Source organism: Hypanus sabinus, unplaced genomic scaffold, assembly GCF_030144855.1.
Source record: "Hypanus sabinus isolate sHypSab1 unplaced genomic scaffold, sHypSab1.hap1 scaffold_530, whole genome shotgun sequence".
Lineage (NCBI taxonomy): Eukaryota > Metazoa > Chordata > Chondrichthyes > Myliobatiformes > Dasyatidae > Hypanus > Hypanus sabinus.
In genome coordinates this window covers 112,379-132,141 of record NW_026781392.1, presented here as the reverse complement: position 1 = coordinate 132,141, position 19,763 = coordinate 112,379, and the positions used below count along the sequence as shown (strand labels likewise).

General features: G+C 44.6%; 1 protein-coding gene across 2 annotated transcripts in view; it reads right to left on the bottom strand.

Annotated features, from left to right (window-relative positions):
- LOC132389322 (NACHT, LRR and PYD domains-containing protein 12-like) overlaps window positions 1-17,325 on the bottom strand; it is a 128,677-nt gene extending 111,352 nt beyond the window's left edge. Inside the window, exons 1-6 of one of the 2 annotated variants that reach the window (XM_059961835.1) lie at window positions 17,248-17,325; window positions 15,541-15,637; window positions 14,209-14,375; window positions 8,323-8,494; window positions 8,159-8,224; window positions 1,996-3,745 (exon numbers count right to left, since the gene is read on the bottom strand). In XM_059961835.1, the coding sequence (XP_059817818.1) occupies window positions 1,996-3,745; window positions 8,159-8,224; window positions 8,323-8,494; window positions 14,209-14,375; window positions 15,541-15,550 (2,165 nt within the window). In that variant the 5' untranslated portion in view covers window positions 15,551-15,637; window positions 17,248-17,325. Of the gene's footprint in view, window positions 1-1,995; window positions 3,746-8,158; window positions 8,225-8,322; window positions 8,495-14,208; window positions 15,638-17,247 lie in introns of both variants that reach the window. The other variant, XM_059961838.1, reaches the window with a different exon arrangement.
- Between the last annotated feature and the right edge of the window lie 2,438 nt (window positions 17,326-19,763).

The following is a 19,763-nucleotide window of genomic DNA, read 5'->3' as shown; positions in this document are numbered from 1 at the left end:
CAAGGTCCCACATAAGAGGTTAGTTCTAAATTTCCAGACACTAGTATACATGGAGAGATTGTAAACTGGATTTGAATTGGCTGTGTGGGAGAAGACAGAGAGTGGTAGTGGATGATTGCTTCTCAGACTGGAGTCCTGTGACTAGTGGTGCGTCTCCGGGATCCGTGCTGGGACCATTCTTGTTTGTTGTCTATATCAATGATCTAGATGATAATGTGATAAATTGGATCAGCAGGTTTGTGGATGACACTATGATAGAGGCGTTGTGGACAGCGAGGAAGGCTTTCAAAGCTTGCAGAGGGATCTGGACCAACTGGAAGAATGGGCCAGAAAATGGCAGATGGAATTTAATGCAGACAAGTGTGAGGTGTTCCATTTTGGAGGACAAATCAAGGTACGACGTACACGATAAAGGGTAGGGCACTGAAGAGTGGGGAGGAACAAAGGGATCTGGGAGTTCAGATGCATAATACCCCGAAAGTGGCGTCACAGGTAGACAGGGTTGTAAAGAAGGCTTTTGGCATCCTGGCATTCTTAAATCAAAGTACTGAATATAGGAGTTGGAATATTATGGTGATGTTTTATAAGACATTGGTGAGGCCAAATTTGGAGTATTGTGTGCAGTTCTGCTCACTGAACTATAGGAAAGATAACAGTAGGTTTGAAAAAGTGCAGAGAAGGTTTACTAGGATGTTGCTGGGTCTTCAGGAGTTGAGTTACAAGGAAGGATTGAACAGGTTAGGACTTTATTCCTTGGAGCATAGAAGAATGAGGGGAGATTTGATAGAGGTTTACAATATTATGAGGGTACAGACAGGGTAAATGCGAATAGGCTCTTTCCACATAGATTAGGAGAGATAAATATGAGAAGACATGGCTTCAGCGTGAAAGGGGAAAGGTTTAGGGGGAGCATTAGGAGGAACTTCTTCACTCAGAGGGTGGTGAGAGTGTGGAACGAGCTGCCATCTGATGTGGAAAATATGGACTCACTGTTAAGCTTTAAGAATAAATTGGATAGATACATGGATGGGAGAGGACTGGAGGGTTATGGACTAGGTGCAGGTCAATGGGACTAGCGGAATAAGGTTTTGGTACAGACTAGAAGGACCGAATGGCTTGTTTTCTGTGCTGTGGTGTTCTATGATTTTATGATTCTATGGGCAGGAGAGTTCCCACAGGAAAAAGGGGGATGGGGATGGGGAAGAGGGATCCCAAAGGAGGAAGGGGATGGGAAGAGAAATCGCACAGGAGGAAGGGGGATGGGGAAGAGAGATCTCACAGGAAAGGGGGGGGGGGTTGTGTGGAAAAGACGTCCCACAGGAGGATGAGGAAAGAGTAATAGAGAACCCACAGGAGGAATGGGGATAGGGGCGAGATTCCAAAGAATGGAAGGGGGTTTGTGATGAGAGGTCCCACAGGAGGATTCCAAGGGTAAACGATAATCCTACAAGACGAGAGGACGCAGAATTTTTTTGTACATGTGCGTTGGGTCTGAACAGAGACCCAGAGGAGATGCGCCCTCGCTCTTTGTGTATCTGGAAGTGAGCAAAGTCACACACGGGGAAGGGCAGTGGGAGGACAATCTCACAATGGTATTTCTTTCCTTCTCACTGGGGCAGTCTGCTGACGGTCTCTTGTCTCTCACCGGGAAGGGGGTGTGAATCTCTGACCCACCTGCTGCAGTCAGTGTCGGTCTGGGTGTCAGTAACAGTGAGAAGGAACATTGTCCATGGACGTGTCGCAGGCAGAGAGATACACAGCCATTCCTGTGATTTACTACCATTAAACCAATGGCCGTTGATCTCTGATCTGATGAAGTCTCCAACATCCCTTCACAAGCAACCACAGAACCCTCCCATTCTCGGGGAATTACTGACCGATCCCCGTGGGCACTTGTCACAATTCTTCACAATCTGATTTACTACAAATTTACCCAAATCCCTTTACATTGAAACAACTCAGTTTCACAGTTCAGAGAGAGAGATAAATCGTTACCTCAACTCCTGGCACTTGTGCAGCCCGGGTCCCAGCCGCTGTATTCCTTCACACTGAATGTGGCAGTTCCCCAGGTCGAGGATTTTTATTGTATCATAGAGTCCGATGACATGAGACAGGACCGCGCAGTCAATCGGGGTCAGTGTCATTCCACGGAATGAAAGTGTTTCCACAGATCCCAGTGCGGCCTGAGCCAGCCCACGATTCTGAGACTCAAAAACGTAGTGCAATGTGTTCAGGCGGCTCCTTTTACCAGCTTCACTCTCTGTGTTTCCACTCTGGCGTTTAACCTCCTCCTTCACCCAGTCAATCACCCGGCAGGTTGTTTGATGAGGAAATGGACCCAGAAACTCCTCCAGGCCCCGAACTGTCATTGGGGAGGAGAGACCAGCAACAAAACGGAGAAATACCTCAAATCGCCCATCTGTCGTGCTGTGGACTTCTGTAAGGAATTTCAGGATATCCTCAGGATGTGGATTCAGGAATTGTGCGACTGCAGCTACAAACTCTTGGATGGTGAGGTGTGGGAATGTGTACACCACGCACCGGGCAGAATCCTCTCTCTCCAAAAGCTCCATCAGGAACCCGGATAGGAACTGGGAAGGCTGCAGATCGTACTTGATCAAATCTCCATCTGTAAACACAATCTTCCTCTCGGACACTCCTTTGAAGGCCATCTGACCAACCCTGAGTAACACATCACGGGGGTTCTCAATCTCACGGCCGTGGTTTTTCAGGATGTTGTAAATATAGTAGGAGTACAGTTGGGAGATAGTCTTGGGAACTCGCTGCGGGTCCCTGACTCTTTGTGTGAAGAAGGGGCCCAGTGCCAGAGCGAGGATCCAGCAGTAGGATGGGTTGTAGCTCATGGTGTACAGGATCTCGTTCTCCTTCACGTGTTTGAAAACAGCTTCTGCCACCGTCTGATCTTCAAAATATCTGATGAAATATTCCTTCCGTTCCACGCCAACAAATCCCAGGATTTCAGCCCAGATACTGATGTCTGCCTTTTCCAATAAATGTAACGCAGTGGGACGGGTGGTCACCAGCACTGAACACCCTGGGAGCAGCTTGCCCTGGATTAAACTGTACACAATGTCAGACACGTTGCACTTGAATTCAGGATCTGTGTACTGTGATTCTGTGTCTCTCCGACCATCAACAAAGTTGATTTTGTCCTTGAATTCATCCAATCCGTCAAATATGAACAGCAGTCCCTCTGTGTGTTTCCAGACCTCTCTCAGGATATTCCCAAAGTAGGGATATTGATGCAGAATCAGTTCTTTCAGGTTTATTCTGCAGTTAATGGCATTTAAATCCCGGAATTTGAAACTGAAGACAAACTGGAACTTTTGGTATATTTTCCCCGTGGCCCAGTCATAAACAATCTTTTGTACCATTGTTGATTTCCCGATCCCTGGGACTCCGGCCACTGCTGCGGACATCCCGGATTTGTTTCTAAAGATAGATCTTTTCAATTTTTGAACAAAGCTCTTCTTGAATAACTGATCAGTCCGGATTTTTTCCAGCTTACCACGGAGATCTTTTTCTCTCCACTGCTCGTGGTCTCTGCCTCTTGCCAGCAGCTCATGTTCCACCAGTGTCCGATCTCGAACAGTAGAAATGACCGTGAGCTCAGCGTATCGATCAACCAGCTGGAAAACCTTCACCTTCTCACTCATCAGGATCGTGTTCACTCTCAGTTTTTCAGTTTGTGTCCGCAGAGTCTCCTTGTGTTTCCTTCGAACATCTTAGGACGGACAGAAATAGGTTGTCAATTCCTGATCTGATGAACATGGAGCTCACAACATATTTTCTTTAATAATAAAAATACTCGTTAAAGACACTGTTTGGGTGTAATCGGGTGATCAGAGATTAGTGTGTCTGAAAATGAACGACGGCCCAGAAACATTTCTGATCTGATTCAGATTCGCTGTTAAAGGCTCCACTCTCCCCTCTGTTGGTAGTTTGCAGATCCCCCGGTGTTCCAGCGAGCACCAAGTGCACACGTGATTCTGGAGAGGAGAGTGTTGTGTGGAGCGGGTGGTTTCACTGCTTTCACTGCTCAGCTTCTGCTGAACTGTGCAACCCTACAGAGGTGACGGTGGGGGTGGGGGGATTTACTTGTTCTACTGACTTAGAACATCTTTGCTCTACTCACTTATACTTTTCTCTCAATGGACCCCGTTCTCTTGACACTCCTAAGCTGTCAGTACTGAGCCAAAGAAAAGGAACAAAATTTCTGTTTCCTTTTCCAGGCTGAGCCAGTCACGATGTGACACACCCCGCACTGGTCTACAGTCTCTTATTCTCTAAGGAGCCGGTACATGAACTCAGGCAATTCCCCGATGATGTGTGGAAGAGCAGGAAGCTGAAGAGGATGGCAGTGGTAATAGGGAACTCTAAAGTCAGGAGGGCAGGTAGGCGATTCTGTGGACACCGATGGTACTTTGCCTCTCAGGTGCCATTTTCCGAAATGTTTCTGGACGCGTCCACAATATCCTGAGAAGGGAGGTTGAGCAGTCAGAAGTCGTGACAAACATTGGTAACAACGACATCGGAAGAGAAAAGGGAGGAGGTCTGGAAAACAGAACACAGGGAGTTAGGGAAAAAGCTGAGGAGCAGGACCTCCAAAGTAGTGATCTCAGGATTGCTGCTTGTACCACCCGACAGTGGCAATAGGAATAGAATGAGGTGGCAGAGAAATGTGTGGCAGAGCATTTGGAGCAGGGGGCAGGAATTCAGATTTCTGGATAATTGGGACCACTTCCAGGGTAGGTAGGACCTGTACAAAAGGCAGAATCCGATGAGGACCAATGTTTTTACGGGCAGATTTACTGGAGTTGTTGGGAGTGTTTTAACCTAAAATGGCAGGGGGACTGGACCTAGGACAATAAAGCTGTGGATGAACCAGCAGTTTTACAAGTAGATGATGGGTTTAACATGAATGCAAGGAAGGCCAAGCCAATGACTACGTTCAAATACAGACAGAGCAAAGTGTTGAATTGTACTGCATAGACAACATTCAAAAGGGTGGAGATGCAGGACTAAACGCATTATATTTAAATGCACGCAACATTCAGAATAAGGTGGACGAACTTTTGGCGCAATTAGAGATTGGTCGGTATGATGTTGTCAGAATCACTGAGTCGATGCTGAAAGAAGACCATAGCTGGGAGCTGAGCGTTAAAAGATTTACGTCTTATCGAAAGGACAGGCAGGAAGGCATAGGCGTTGGTGATGTGGCTGTGCTGGTTCGAGGTGGAATCACATCTGTAGAAAGAGGTGACATAGGGTTAGATAATGTTGAAGCTTTGTGGGTGGAAATAGGAAACTGTAAGAGGTTTAAAAAAAGCTTTATAGGGACCATCTATTGGCCTGAAAATAGCAAGCGTGTGGGGTTGAGATTGCAAAGGGAGTTGGAAAAGGCGTGTATTAAAGCTAATGACGCAGTTGTAATGAAGGACTTCAATGTACACGGGGAATAAGAAAATCAAACAAACGTCAGGAGTCAGACCGCAGGAGAGGGAATATATTGAATTCCCACGAGATAGCGTTTCAGAGCAGCTTGTGCTTGAGACGACTCAGTGAAAGGCTGTCTTTGATTGGGCGTTGTGTAATAGCCCTGATCTTATGAGGGAGCTTAATGTAAAAGAACCATTAAGAGATAGTGATCATAATATGAGTGAATTCATAATACAGTTTGAGAAGGAGAAGCATAATTTACAGTATCAGTATCGCAATGGAATAAAGCGAATTACAGAGGCACGAGAGAGAAGCTTTCCCAGGTAGATTGGAGAAGGATACTAGCGGAGATGGCTGAAGCTTCTGGGAATAGGTCTCAAGTTGCAGGATGGATACGGCCCATGGAGGAAGTTCTAAAGTGGCACGTGTAGGCAACCATGGGTGACAATGGAAGTTAAGGATTGCATAAAGGCTGAGGAAAGGGCGTACAAGATAACAATAGTCATCTAAAAAAACTATAAGTAGGGAAAAGATGAAATATGAGAGCAGAAAAGCCAATAATATAAAGCAGGATAATAATCACTTTCTTTCAGTTATATAAAATTAAAAGGGAGGTGAAAGTCCATGCTAGAACACTGGAGAATGTGCACTCTGCATATATCTTCACTGTTCTAGACGCTAGCAGTCTGCGAGTGACAGGCAGTAGGAGTGAGTGCCATTGCTATTACAAAAGAAAAACATCTCGGCATACTGAAAGCTCTTAAGGTGCAAAGTCACCTGGGCCAGATGGACTGCATCCCAGATATCTGAGAGAGATTGCTGAAGGGATGACGGATGGATTGGTCATGATCTTTGAAGAATTACTTTATTCTGGCATGGTCCCGGAGGACTGGAAGATTGCAATTGTCACTCTAGTCTTTACGAAGGGAGGAAGGCAAAAGATGGAAAATTATAGGCCAGTTAGCCAATCCTCAGCGACTGGGAAACAGTTGGAGTCTCTTATTAAGGTTGAGGTTTCGAGGTACTTGGGGACTAATGACAATATAAGTTAGCATGGTTTCTGTTGGAATTCATCCTGGAAGTAAGAAGCAGGGTGGACAAAGGAGTTAGTGGATGCCATTTACTTGGATTTTCAGAAGGCATTTGATAAGCTGCCGCACATGAGTCTGCTTAACCAGATAAAAATCTATGGCGTCACAGGAAAGATACTGGCACATGGAGCGGAATTGCTGACAGGCAGCAGGCAGCGAGTGGGAATAAAAGGGGCCTTTTCTGGTTGGCTGCCAGTGACCGGTGGTGTTCCTCTGGGATCAGTATTGGGACCGCTGACTTTCAGATTACTTGTCAGTGATTTAGATGATGGAATGTATGTATTTGCGGCACATTTTGCGGATGATACAAAGATAGGTGTAGGATTGGGTAATGTGATTGCAACAGGACTGAGACTAATTGGAATAATGGGCAAAAAGGTGGCAGATGGAATACAGTGTTGGAAATGTATGATAATGCATTTTGGCGAAAGGAGCGGACTATTATCTAAATGGGCAGAAGGTCCAAGCATCAGAAGTGTAGAGGGAGTTCGGAGCGTCGAGCAAAACTCCCAGAAGATTAATTTAAAGGTCGGGTCTGCGGTAAAGGCGGAAAAAAAGAGAATATAATATAAATGCTGAGCCTTTACAAGACTGTAGTCAAGCTGCACTACAGGAGTATTGTCAACTGCTTTGCACCCCGTACCTCTGAAAAAGATGTGTTGTCATTAGAGAGCGTCCTGAGGAGATTCAAGAGGATGATTCCAGGAATGAAGGGGTTCACATATGAGGTGCATTTTGGCAACTTTGGGCCTATACTCACAGGAATTGTAAGGAATGCAAGGGAATCACTTTTAAACCTGCAGAATGCTGAAAGGATCAGATAGGGTGGATGTGGAAAGATGTTTCCCATGGTGGGTGTATCCAGAACTAGGGGCCACAGCCTCAAAATTGAGGGGTCATCCTTTAGAACAGGAGAGGAGGATTTTTTGAGCCAGAGAGTAGTGAATCTCGGGAAGGCTCTGTCACAGACTGCAGTGGAGGCCAAGTCCATGGGTATATTTAAGGCAGAAGCTCTTGATAGCAGGGCATCAAAGGATAATTTAAAAAGGCAGGTGTATGGAGTTGCGTGGGATCTGGGTTCAGCCATGATTGAACGGCAAAGCTGACTGATGGACTGAATGGCCTAATTCTGCTTCCATGTCTTGTGTTCTTATGGAGGAATAACAACAAATCTCGGCTCCACTTTGGATCCGAGGTGTGAGCTTTCCCTTGCTGGAGTTGGATGTTCAACTCGGAATGACTTGGCTTCAGTTTTGTCAAATCTCTAGTTATTCGGCCCCACGGAAAAGGTGTTGTGACAAATGCAAATTGCTTCCTGTCCTCCCACCACAGCAACAAAAACCTGTCTCCCAGACTCTGCCAGTCTCTACACAGGCCTCTAAAGAGACGTATTCAGACTCTCAGAGTGAAATAACAACAAAACCTGTCTCCCAGACTCTGACAGTCTCTACACAGGCCTCTAAAGAGACGTATTCAGACTCTCAGTGTGAAATAACAACAAAAACCTGTCTCCCAGACTCTGACAGTCTCTAAACAGGTCTCTAAAGACACGTATTCAGACTCTCAGAATGAAATAAAGACTTTGAGCTTTCCATTCCATCACTTACCTTTCAGATGTTTGGGCACTTCAGAGAAACCCCGCTCAGTGTCCATGTAGGGGAACTGGCCATCACCTGTTCAAACAGATTAACCTGCATGAAGTCTGTCCTGTGTAACACTGTAAATTCATCAGCATTTACATCTGTAACACACAGTGTATTGTTCACCGTACCTCGCTCCCGTATTTCTTTCAATATTCTGCTCAGCTTCGGTAGGTGGTGATGTAGTTTCAGAAAGGATTCCCACATCACTCTCCGGGCCCCGGAGCCCTTCTCAATCACCAGATCCAGGAGGAGTTTGGAAGCGCCCGCTCGGTTTCCCTTCTCCGCGAGCTCAGTCACGCTCTGTAATGAACAATGGGGAAAATATTAAGGAGCGGAGAGATGGTTTCAAATCTACCCTGAACATGGACTGACCCAGCTCAGCACAAATCACTGAGAGCCATTGAAGTGTTCATAGCGGGGTAAAGATTTAAAAAAAAAACGAACAAGGTCAGACAGGACTTTCTGCGCCACAGATTGCGGGTCATTATCCATTTGGCAAGGTTTAGGTGGAGCAGACATAGTGTGAGTGAGCCAGAGATAGACTGGGGAGTTGAGGCTTTGTGTCAGAGAGGGTTCAGTTAGGAGCGGCGGAGGCTTTGGGTACAAACGTAGATTTTGGGTGATATTTTTTCCTCTTTTTCACGGTTAGAACAGTGGGAATGCCAGGCAGGGTAGTGGAATGCTCTTCCTATACTGTATGGCATGATAGGGAGACCTTCAGTGTCCTGGATAACTGCACCTTCAGGAACTGCATACAGCGGCAGATTCTCACAGACTGTGCTCAGGAATTGGAACTGGAGGTGGGTGAAACCAGGATCATTCAGGTGGCTGAGATGTTGACTGACAGACTTTACAGGAAGGGAACTATACAAAAGGCGCAGGGCACAAGTAATTGGGTGACCATCTGCAGGGGGAAAGGAGATAGGAAGCCACTGCAGGAAACTCCTCTGTAACAGATATACAGCTTTCTGTTTCGGTATATTGCCGAGCAGAGGAAAACCACGGCGATTATGCCTCGGGCTCTGAGTTTGGCTTTGTGGCTCAGAAAAGGTAAGAAGAGGTGAGCTGTACTGACAGGGGGAATTCAATGGTTAGGAGAACAGACAAGTGATTCTATTTATGAGAACAAGATGTCTGGATGGTGTGTTGCCTAGGTCAGGGATATCTTGCATCGAGTCTGAAACTTTCTTAAGGACAGGATGAGCTGCCAGAGGTCGTGGTTCACGCCGGTACCAATGACAAGAGTAGGAATTGTGCTGAGGTCCTGCAAAGTGATTTCATGGGGTTCGGGCTAAGTTACAAGAGCAGGTACTCTAGTTCTATGTTCTCAGGATTGCTACCCATAAAACGTGCGAGTGAGGCCTGGAATAGGACGATAATGCAGTCTAACGTGTGGCTGATGAGATGGTGCATGGTGGAGGTCTTCAGATTTTGGGATGATTGAGTTCTCTTCCAAGGAAGATGGGACCTGGAGATACGTGATCGTTTTGTACCCAAACTAGTGGGGTACTAATACCCTTGCAGAAAGGGCTGAGAGGGCGGCGTAGGGATGGGGTAGGTGTTAAACTAAAGTTTCAGGAGGATGAAGAACCAGAGTCGATAATGGATTGACTGTGTGGGGAATACATTGTTAAGCTGACATACAGAGTCAGGACACTAAACATTCTGAAGCTAATGTTCTGAGTTGCATATTATTTCAATGCAAGGATTGTTGTTGGAAAGGTCGATGAGCCTAGAGTATCGGTCAGCACATTGAATTACAGCATCGTAACCATTGATGTGATTTGGTAGGAAGAGGTGCCGGACTGGCCGTTCAGCATTCAAGCGCTCCGTTGCGTTAGAACTGATTCAATCGAGCGGGAGGAATTAACGAAGGAGAGGTGGCATAACTGGTCGGGAAAAATGTCCCTGCATTGCTGGAGGTCTCGTCTACTGAGACTGCATGGATGAAACTGATCAATAAATGGTTGGGATTATATTATAGCGCACCCAATAGTCAATGGATTTAGAGGATCTTATTTGTACAGAGATCACAAACAGTTGCAAGAAAAAGAAGGTTATGATGATAGATAATTTTAAATTCCCATTTATCGACTGGGACACCCACATTGTAAAGGGCTGGATGCGACAGTGCTGGTCAAATAAGTTCAAGGATGTTTTTGTAATTAATATATTGAGGTCATAACTATAGACAGTGCATACTGGAATTCTATTAGGGAACAAGACAGGGCAGGTGACAGACGTGTGCAGGTAAACACTTTGGATCTATTACCATTAGTTTAAACATCATTATGGAAAAAGCTAGGTGTGGTCTTCGGGTAAAGAATCTAAATTGAAGAAAGGCCAATTTTAATGGTATCAGAAAGGATCTGACGAAAGTGCTTCGGGACCAATTGTTTCCAAGTACAGTTAGATCTGGTGATCACAATACAATTAGTTTACAGATCTTTTATGGAAAGGGATAGGTCTTGTCCTCAGGTTAATATTCTAAATTGGAGAAAGGCCAATTTTAATGGTATCAGAAAGGATCTGACGAAAGTGGATTGGACAGGTTTTTTCCTGGTACAGATGTGCTTGCTAAGTGTGAGGCCTCCAAAACTGAGAATTTGAGAGTACAGAGTTTGAAGGCATAAGTGACCACAAGTACAGAGTTTGAATGTTCATGACGGAATAAAAGGCGAGGGTAAGATATTTAGGGAACCTTAGGCTTTGAGAGATATTCAGACACTCAGCACATAGCAAGTACAGACTGGAAGGATCAAATGAGGTACTTGATGTATACAAGAAATGCAAGAATTAGTAATGGAGGAAATCGGGAGGGCTGAAGTACAGCATGAGTTTGCTCTAACGGTCAAGGGAAAAGAGAACCCCTAACACTTCATCGAATATATTTAGAACAAAAGTATATCAATGGACAATATTGGTCCTCTTGAAGTTCAGAGTCGGACTTTATGCATGAAGCTGAAAATTGTTTTTTTTTTTGCATTCATATTTACTCAGGAGATATACAGATTCTTTAGAACGAAGCAAAACAGCAATGAAATCATTGGCTGTATACCGATTATAGAGGATGTATTTGCTGTTCTGAAGCAGATTAGGGTGGATAAATCCATAGGACTTCCCTTCGTACCTCGTTTGAGGCTAGGTCAGGGATTGCAGGTGCTCCAGCAAAGGCATTTAAAAGTATTTAAAGGTATTTAAACCGTCACATGCAGGCGTACTGGAGGGTTCTGCTGTTTGAATAAGGCTGTAAGAATAAGCCAGGGAATTATGGGCTGGGGAGCCTGCACCAGTGGTGGTAAAGTTATTTGTCAGGTATTCTAAGGGACCGAATATGAGTATTTGGATGGCCAAGGATTAATTAGGGATAGTCAACACATATTTGTGCCCTGTAGATCCCGTCTAACCAATCTTATAGCTTCTCGAGGAAGTTACCAAGCAAATAATGAAAACAAGTCAGTGAATGATATCCACATGGATTTCAGCAAGGCGTTTGAGAAGATCCCTCATGAAAGCTTGGTGAATAAGATTAATTTGCTTGGCAGTCAAGACATGGTAGTAATTTAGTTTAGATATTGGATTCGCGTGGGAAGCTAAGAGTGGGAGTAGAGGTTTGCTTCTCTGACTGGAGGTCTATGACCTGTGGTGAGCGGCAGAGATCTGTACTGGGTCTGATGTTGTCTGTCATATATACATATATATCAACGGTCCGGATGATAATGTGGTAAACTGGGTCAGCAAATCTGTGGATGACACCAAGGTAGTGACAGCGAAGAAAGTTATCAGAGCTTGTAGCGGGACATGGAACAGCTAGAAAACGGTGGAATGGAGATTGGGAGATAGAATTGATGAAGACACGTGTGAGGTGTTGCACTTTTTGAGGACAAACCACGATGCAACCAAGACATTGAGTGGTAGGACATTGAGCAGTGCGATTAAGCTAAATTATCAGGGAATACAGATCTGTAATTTCTTGAAATTGTTGTCGAAGGTAGATGGCGTTGTAAAGTTTTTAGGACATGGGCCTTCATATGTCAAAATATTGAATACAGATATTGTGTCGAAATTGATGTTGCAGAGGCTAATTTGAAGCAATGTGTGCACCTACCTCTGGGAAGGATATCAATAAGATTGAACGAGTACAGAAAAATATACAGATTGTTGCGAGGACTTGAGGACCTGAGACATAGAGAAACTGTAAATAGGTTAGGATGTTATTCCATAGAGTGTAGGAGGACCAAGAGAGATGTGATAGAGCTTTACAAGTTTATAAAAGGTATAGAGAGAGTTAGTGTGAAAAGGCATTTACTACTGAGGCTTGGTACGACTGGAATTAGAATTCATGGGGTAATGATGACTGGTGAACAATAGACAATAGACAGCAGGTGCAGGAGTAGGCCATTCGGCCTTTCTAGTCTGCACTGCCATTCACTGTGATCATGGCTGATCATACACAATCAGTACCCCGTTCCTACCCTCTCCCCATATCCATTGACCTCGCTATCTATAAGAGCTCTATCTAACTCTCTCTTGAATGCATCCAGAGACTTGGCCTCCACTGCCTTCTGGGGCAGAGCATTCCATATATCCACCACTCTCTGGGTGAAAACGTTTTTCCGCATCTCAGTTCTAAATGGCCTACACCTTATTCTTAAACTGTGGCCCCTTATTCTTAAACTGTGAAAGGCAATATGAGGAGGAATCAACACGTACAAACAAGCTGGATGAACTCAGCAGGTCGGGCAGCATCCATTGAAATGAGCAGTCAACATTTCGGGCCGAGTCCTGACTGCATCTGCAGTGTTTAATATGAGGGGAACTTGTTCACTCAGAGGTTGCTGAGAGTGTGGAATGTGCTGCTTTTGGAATTAGTCAATGTACATTCGATTTGAACACTTAAGATCAATTTGGATGAGTTCATTCAATGGGGGGGTTATGGATGTCTCTAGTCAAGGTGCAGATCAATGGGACTAAGCAGATAATAGGTCGGTGAACACTAGATGGGCAGAAGAGCCTGTTGCTGCACTGTTTCAATTTGATGACTATGGCTAGGTCAAACTATGACAGGATCACTGTTGATTTTCCCTGGGGTAATTGCTGGTGAAGCAGAGCAGGATTACACTTCACTGCCAGGCTCCATGACGGTCCAGTGTCGGCCTACAGCTGGGAACTGGCGGTGAGGAGCAGACAGCAATTCCATGACTATTGTGCATGCATGAGAGACCAAAGTCAACTAGTAGCAATGCTTAGAAGGAAATTTGGAGTGAGACTGTCAGCTGCCTCATAGGGTATTTGTGTTTCCTTGCTACAATTCAGTCTCGTTGGCAACAGATGAGTGTGACCAGGAGCACGAAGACCACTGGAAAAGTGTCTCCCAGTTGGAATATTTTCAATAACACTAATGTTGCAACTCTCAGTGTTAACATTATCTGTTGCAGTCATTAGAAACTCCAAATAGAACAGTCACGTGCAACAGACAGTACCTTAACCATGAGGCATAATGAGACACTCGATCATATGAAAGAGCATCAGTAGTTCAAAGGAAAGACAATAATCAAGTGTTGTCTGTTCATGTGATGCAGAGGGGTTCCATGACGGGTGAAGGGAGACCACAGAAATGCGTGGAGAAAGACAAAACAGATAATATGAATTGTGGGACCCCAGAAGCTTCATGACAACTCTGTTCAATGGCCAGTGAGGTCAAACATTGGAAACAAGGTAGCAAGATGAACAGAGTAATAATAACGTTATTCACTGTCCATCGGTAGTGCCCATAACATGTACTATCACTAAAGTCGGTAGTCAATGTCTGACTGTATCGTAACACTAATAATTAATGTCTTCACACAACTGGAGAGAATCCTGCCAGAGCTTGTCTCTGCTGAATAAACTCTCAGCAAGAGAGAACAGCGATTTTGTTGACCCACACATACCTGTTTCTTTACATTTGTTTTTTTTTAATTCTGTGAATGCTTTAGAAGGGTCTACACTCAGTCTGTGTCCCTTCCACTTACGTGATACTCCTGCCCAGTAAAGTGATCCTCGCCTGTTAACATCAGGCCGAGACCCTCCACACCCTCTTCAATCGCCTGCTCCAGCCGCTCCATGTAGAATCTCGTCAACCGGAACAGTTGGTGATCGTCACAATGTGACAGGAAGGTGGAGATAGCGGAATTCAGATCTGTAAGCAGGCATAGAACATGGAACAGTACAGCACAGGAACAGACCCTTCGTGACACCATGTCTGTGTCGACCATGATGTCAAGGTGAAACAATCCTATCTACATGCTCATGGTCCATATACCTCCAGTTCCTGCCTGTCCATTTGCCCATTTAAATGTCTCTTACAGGCTGCAATTGTATCTAATACAATCTCCTCCTTGGCAGCGCGTTCCGGGCACTGATCTCTCTCAGTGGAAAGCCTACATCGTAACCCTCCTTTGTTCAATCCGCCCTCTCACATGAGTACATGCCCTCTAGATTTGGAATTTTCACACTAAGTGACTGAGCGTTTCCAATCCAAGCCTTTCCCCTTACACACGATACTCTGTTATCCATACAACACGGCTCTGCACCAGATCCAGAGACACAACATTATTCTGTAATATGTAAACCAGAGCTGCACACAAACCGCAACTGTGCTCTGATCAAAGTTTCCTACAGTGACACTATGGCTTTCCCAAATATATGCTCAACATTCCACCAATACCGAAGATCGATTTTACGATCCATCTGCATGTGTTGCGTCTTTCATGGAAATATGCCCTTGTACCCTAAATCCCTCAATATCAATTCTCCTCAGGGTCTTGTGCCTTACGGTCTTGAACCTTCCTCTTATATTTGGCTTCTCAATGTGCAACTCCTCGCACTTTGCCACATTAAAGTCCACCTGCCGTTTCTCTGCTATAACCGGTCAATACTGTACTGCATCATTTGACAAACATTACTAACTTCCACAACTCCACCGAGTGCTGCAAAGTAAATGCCTCCTGCAACCGAGGCCTGACTACCTCGCCGCAGCTCCTGTCACGTCCTCGTTATCCTGTATGGGTCGACGGTCATTGTCCTTAATACGTTCAAACAGGAGCTGCTGCTAGTGCAGATTTATTTATCTGGGAACCTGGAGTTCTCCCAGAATTTCAGTGTCCCACATACTGCCCCGGAGCCATACGGGCTACACCACTATGTCCTAACAAGTAGGAACAAAAAGAGAGGAACTTACCAGGTACTTTACCTCGCCCAAGTCTGATTTTCTGTGCGCCTGCATACATTTCTTCATTTGAAATATTGTACACCATGTGGAGCAGTTTAATTAAAACGATTATAATGACTAATTGTAATCATACCTGTGTCCATTCTGATTGTGACTGACGATTGTTGAACGTCGCCTTCTTGTTTAAACTTTGGTCCCGGTGCAGGAAAGCTCCACTTACTGGTGATGCACTGAATTCCACACAAGGAGACAATGAGTCATAGAGAGTATGAATTTGTAAATATGAGAGTATATCGGTCCCCTGTATCAGAGCAGTAGTTGGCTTAGGGATCAAACATTTCCCGTTAACATCAACGTCCATACCATTCGGTATGTCTGTCCAGAAGTGCTTCCGACTGATAGAATCACAGTGCAATACAGCATGGACATAAACCTTTCAGTCTGACAAAATCATGCTGATCACCGTGCCTACTGAGATGGTCCCAATTACCTTTGATGGGTCTATATCACTTCAGGTCCCTTCAATCCAGCCACCAATCACAACTGTTCCATAAATGATAATATTGTACCTGCCTCATCCTCTTCCTTTCGTAGCGCACTGCAAATAATCACCAACCTCTGCATGAAACTATTGCTGCTCATATCTCTTTTAAAACTTCCCCTCACTTACAAAATCAATTTCCCTAGTACTGGTCTCCCCTGCCCTCAGGAAAAGACTTAGCACTGACCTTATCTCTGACTCTCAATTGTCACTTTTCATTCTTGGGCCGTTAGTCTTGGCAACATCATCGGAAATCTTCTCTAAACTTTAATCACAACATTTCTGTAACAGCTCAACAAACTCTGCAGTGGTACTCCAAGCACAGCCTCAACTCCACGTGTTGTCGCAACGCCTGTACTGTATATCCAGACTGATAACGGCCGGTGAGAAAAACTCGTTAAACCAGTCCTCTACTCATAGGGCCCTGTGCTCCATTACACTACCTACCCCCCTACCACTCATAAATCAAGTCCTACGTTGGTTTCATTTCCAAAACTTTCAAAATGTATTTTGGTAAAATTTGAATATCTGTGTTTGCAATCGCAAATACTAGGACAATGGGATGAAACACCATAACACCGGACAACATGTTATGTGTCCTTACTTTGGGCTGCGGGACAATTCCCGTCCTATGAGCTCTGATCAGTCTCTATCCTGATTCTGACTGTAAGAAAACAAATCCTAATAAAGATCAGTTCACACTGTCATGACATCTACTTACACCCTGCGCAGTATCATCCCTCTACTTGATCCCTGACACGGGAATGTTCCAAATACAGGTTAATTTTAAGTAGGACAGAAACAATTGAAACACCGAATTTAAAACGTGCAAAATAACATGAATTCTCTGTTCTTTCACCAGAGAACAGAGAACCATACAGCACATAACCATCCATTTGGGGATATTAGGTAAGTGTATGTAAATCAATGCAGCTTGCAACACTCAGAGGAGTCAATGACATGCTGCTGCAGTTCATAGTAATTCTATGTTTCTTCAATTGCAACAGCACGAAACACTTGGGGAATTATGACGTAACACCGCCAAGCAAGGATTCATCAGAACTGACTGAAAGCTACTTCAGAAGATACAAGACCTTGAAATGTGCAAATACTGTGAAGGATTCTCAGTGGCTTTGAAGAGCCATGCTGCTAACAACAGACCACCAGACCAGGAGTGATAGCGGCTGGGTCTGACAGAGGCATAACTGGCACTTCTAGGCATATTCAGTCTGATTCCAAATATTCCCTATCTTTATTTGTGACGTCTAAAGGACCAGTTTTTGAGTAAATGAGACTCACCAAACTTTCTCCTGACTGAATCACTGGAATCTCTGAGTCAGAAGGCTTTAACTCCAGTTGGTGCTCTCAGACCTCGGGCTGGGCCACTTTTTGTTGTTGTTGTTATAACATCGTCTTCAGTAGTGGCCTACTTCCATTTGTGAGTTGTTCTTCCAATAAATATCTCACCGCAGGTCTAAATTTAACCGGATAGATAATGAAGCACGTTAACAATACAAAGGAGAACAAAACATTTCTGCTCAATGTCCCTGAAGACATAGACTCACCGAAATTTAAACGTCGAAGACGAATATAATGATCTCAGTCACCAAAGCAGTAATTAACCCTCACACGTCACAAAAGCTGATATGGGATACAGAGGAGTCATCATGTGGACCTAAGATATAGGATAGAGGTCATTCGATACATCTGATCTGCTCTACCATTCAATAACTGTTGATGATCCCCGCCCACACGCTCTGTTTCATTCTGCTTTCCTCCCATAACACTCAAGCTGCTTAGCAGTCATGACTGTATCGAACTTTGCCATAACTGTACCCAAATACACCCTGCACCACATGTATGATAACAAATTCCACGGATCAACCAAGCTTTGGCTGAGGAAAAAACAATCAGTTTTAAAGGAATGCTTATTTATTCTCTGTCATTCTCTAGGACAGATGGAAACACCCTCTTCACGTTTACAGCATCTAGGCTTCTCAGCATTCTCGAGGTAATCTGCAGATGCTGTAAGTTCAAACAACAACACACACAAAATGCTGGTGGAACACAGCAGGCCAGGCAGCATCTATAGGGAGAAGCGCTGTCGACGTTTCGGGCCGAGACCCTTTGTCAGGGTCAGGGTCCTGATGAAGGATCTCGGCCCGAAACGTCGAAAGCTCTTCTCCCTATAGATGCTGTCTGGCCTGCTGTGTTCCACCAGCATTTTGTGTATCCACCAGCATTTTGTGTGTGTTGTTGTTCTCAGCATTCTGTAGGTTTGAAACATTCTAGAGCAAGGAATGACTCCGCGTTTGGCCGATTTCAGCGCGCGGCCAAATTGAAAGTCTTGATGTTGGTGTGGGAGGTGAAGGACTGCCCGGTTCAGCTCATTGCTCTGCGAGGTTTACGCATCTCAGCGGTGAACCGAAGCAGCTGCTCTGATGACCGGCGTCTTGGCACACTTTCGTGAACATCGCTTTGGAATGCAATTTGCTTATTTTTATTGTATGCACAATTTGTGCCCTACACACTGGATGTTTGACAGTCATCCTTTTTAATGGCTTCTATGAGTGTCTTTGTTTTGTGACTTCCTGTAAAATGACCAATCTCAAGGCTATATATAGGATATACATTTTTTAAATAAATATACTTTGAACTTAGATAAGTACTGAATGCATTCCGGAAAAATGTTCTGTTTTCTTTAATGTTCTACTGCTTAAAAAAAAGAGAACAAAACGAGATTTTGGGCACTTTTTATTTCTAGGAGATTGAATCCACTGCAGGGTGAATCTAAAAAAATGAAAGTGGATTTACTAAAAATCGTCCAGCCGGTAATGAACAGGTATTGGAGAGCTGTATATTACTCGATTTGGGATAACGAACTTTTGTCAGAATGACTTCAAGCATTTTCAGTTTTTACTGCAGATCTCCAGCATCTCGAGTTTCTGCTGATTTCCACTGCCTGACAGACACGTGACGGTGAGGGGGAATTTCCAAACACGGTTTGAACGCTGAACCCCCGTGTCCAATCCTATTCTTGCAAACACGGATCGACCCATACAATCAGAGTTGGAACGGGAACTCATTCTCTCCTCAGATTAGCAATCATTGCCTGCAAGGAAATCTCGGAAACAAACACCTCTCGGAACAAATGCAGCACTCGTTCAACACATCATAAACCTGAGAGGCCTGATCACTGGGTTCACATTATTTGGGTTGAAAACTGTGATATCACAGGACACAACCGCATAGGAACACAGCTGAATCTGTCCCATACCCACCCCAAAATCCTTACACATCATCCCCAAGTCTCATACTGAGTGGTGCAGTCATTAATTTGCCCCAACCAATGTCCAGCCACCAGAGGCTTCTGCTTCATTGCGGAAGGAGGAATATCGAGCCCAATCTGTAGAAGTTCATGCATGAGCCAAATCCCAGTCTCTGATAGCTCTATATTCCCGAAGTCCCCATCCCAGCGTTATGGACAACTCTTCCTGAAATCATTGCTGCCACTAACATGCTGCAGTGTCTCGGCTATTCAGACTTCAAAAACTAAAACCCCGACATCATCCTGCGGCAGGACGGCAACCAGAAGATTGTATGACTGGAACAGAGATCGGACTGGGTAACTTGATTTTGAGTCACCTATCACACCGTATTTAGCAGCAACACTGAACACATTTTGTTAAATGACATATTACCCGACACAATTGACCATCACATTTCGAGCAAGATATAAGTAATAACACCAGCACTTGGAAGTCACTGAACATCCTGACTGGGAAACATACCGCCGGTACTTCGTTGTCGCTCGG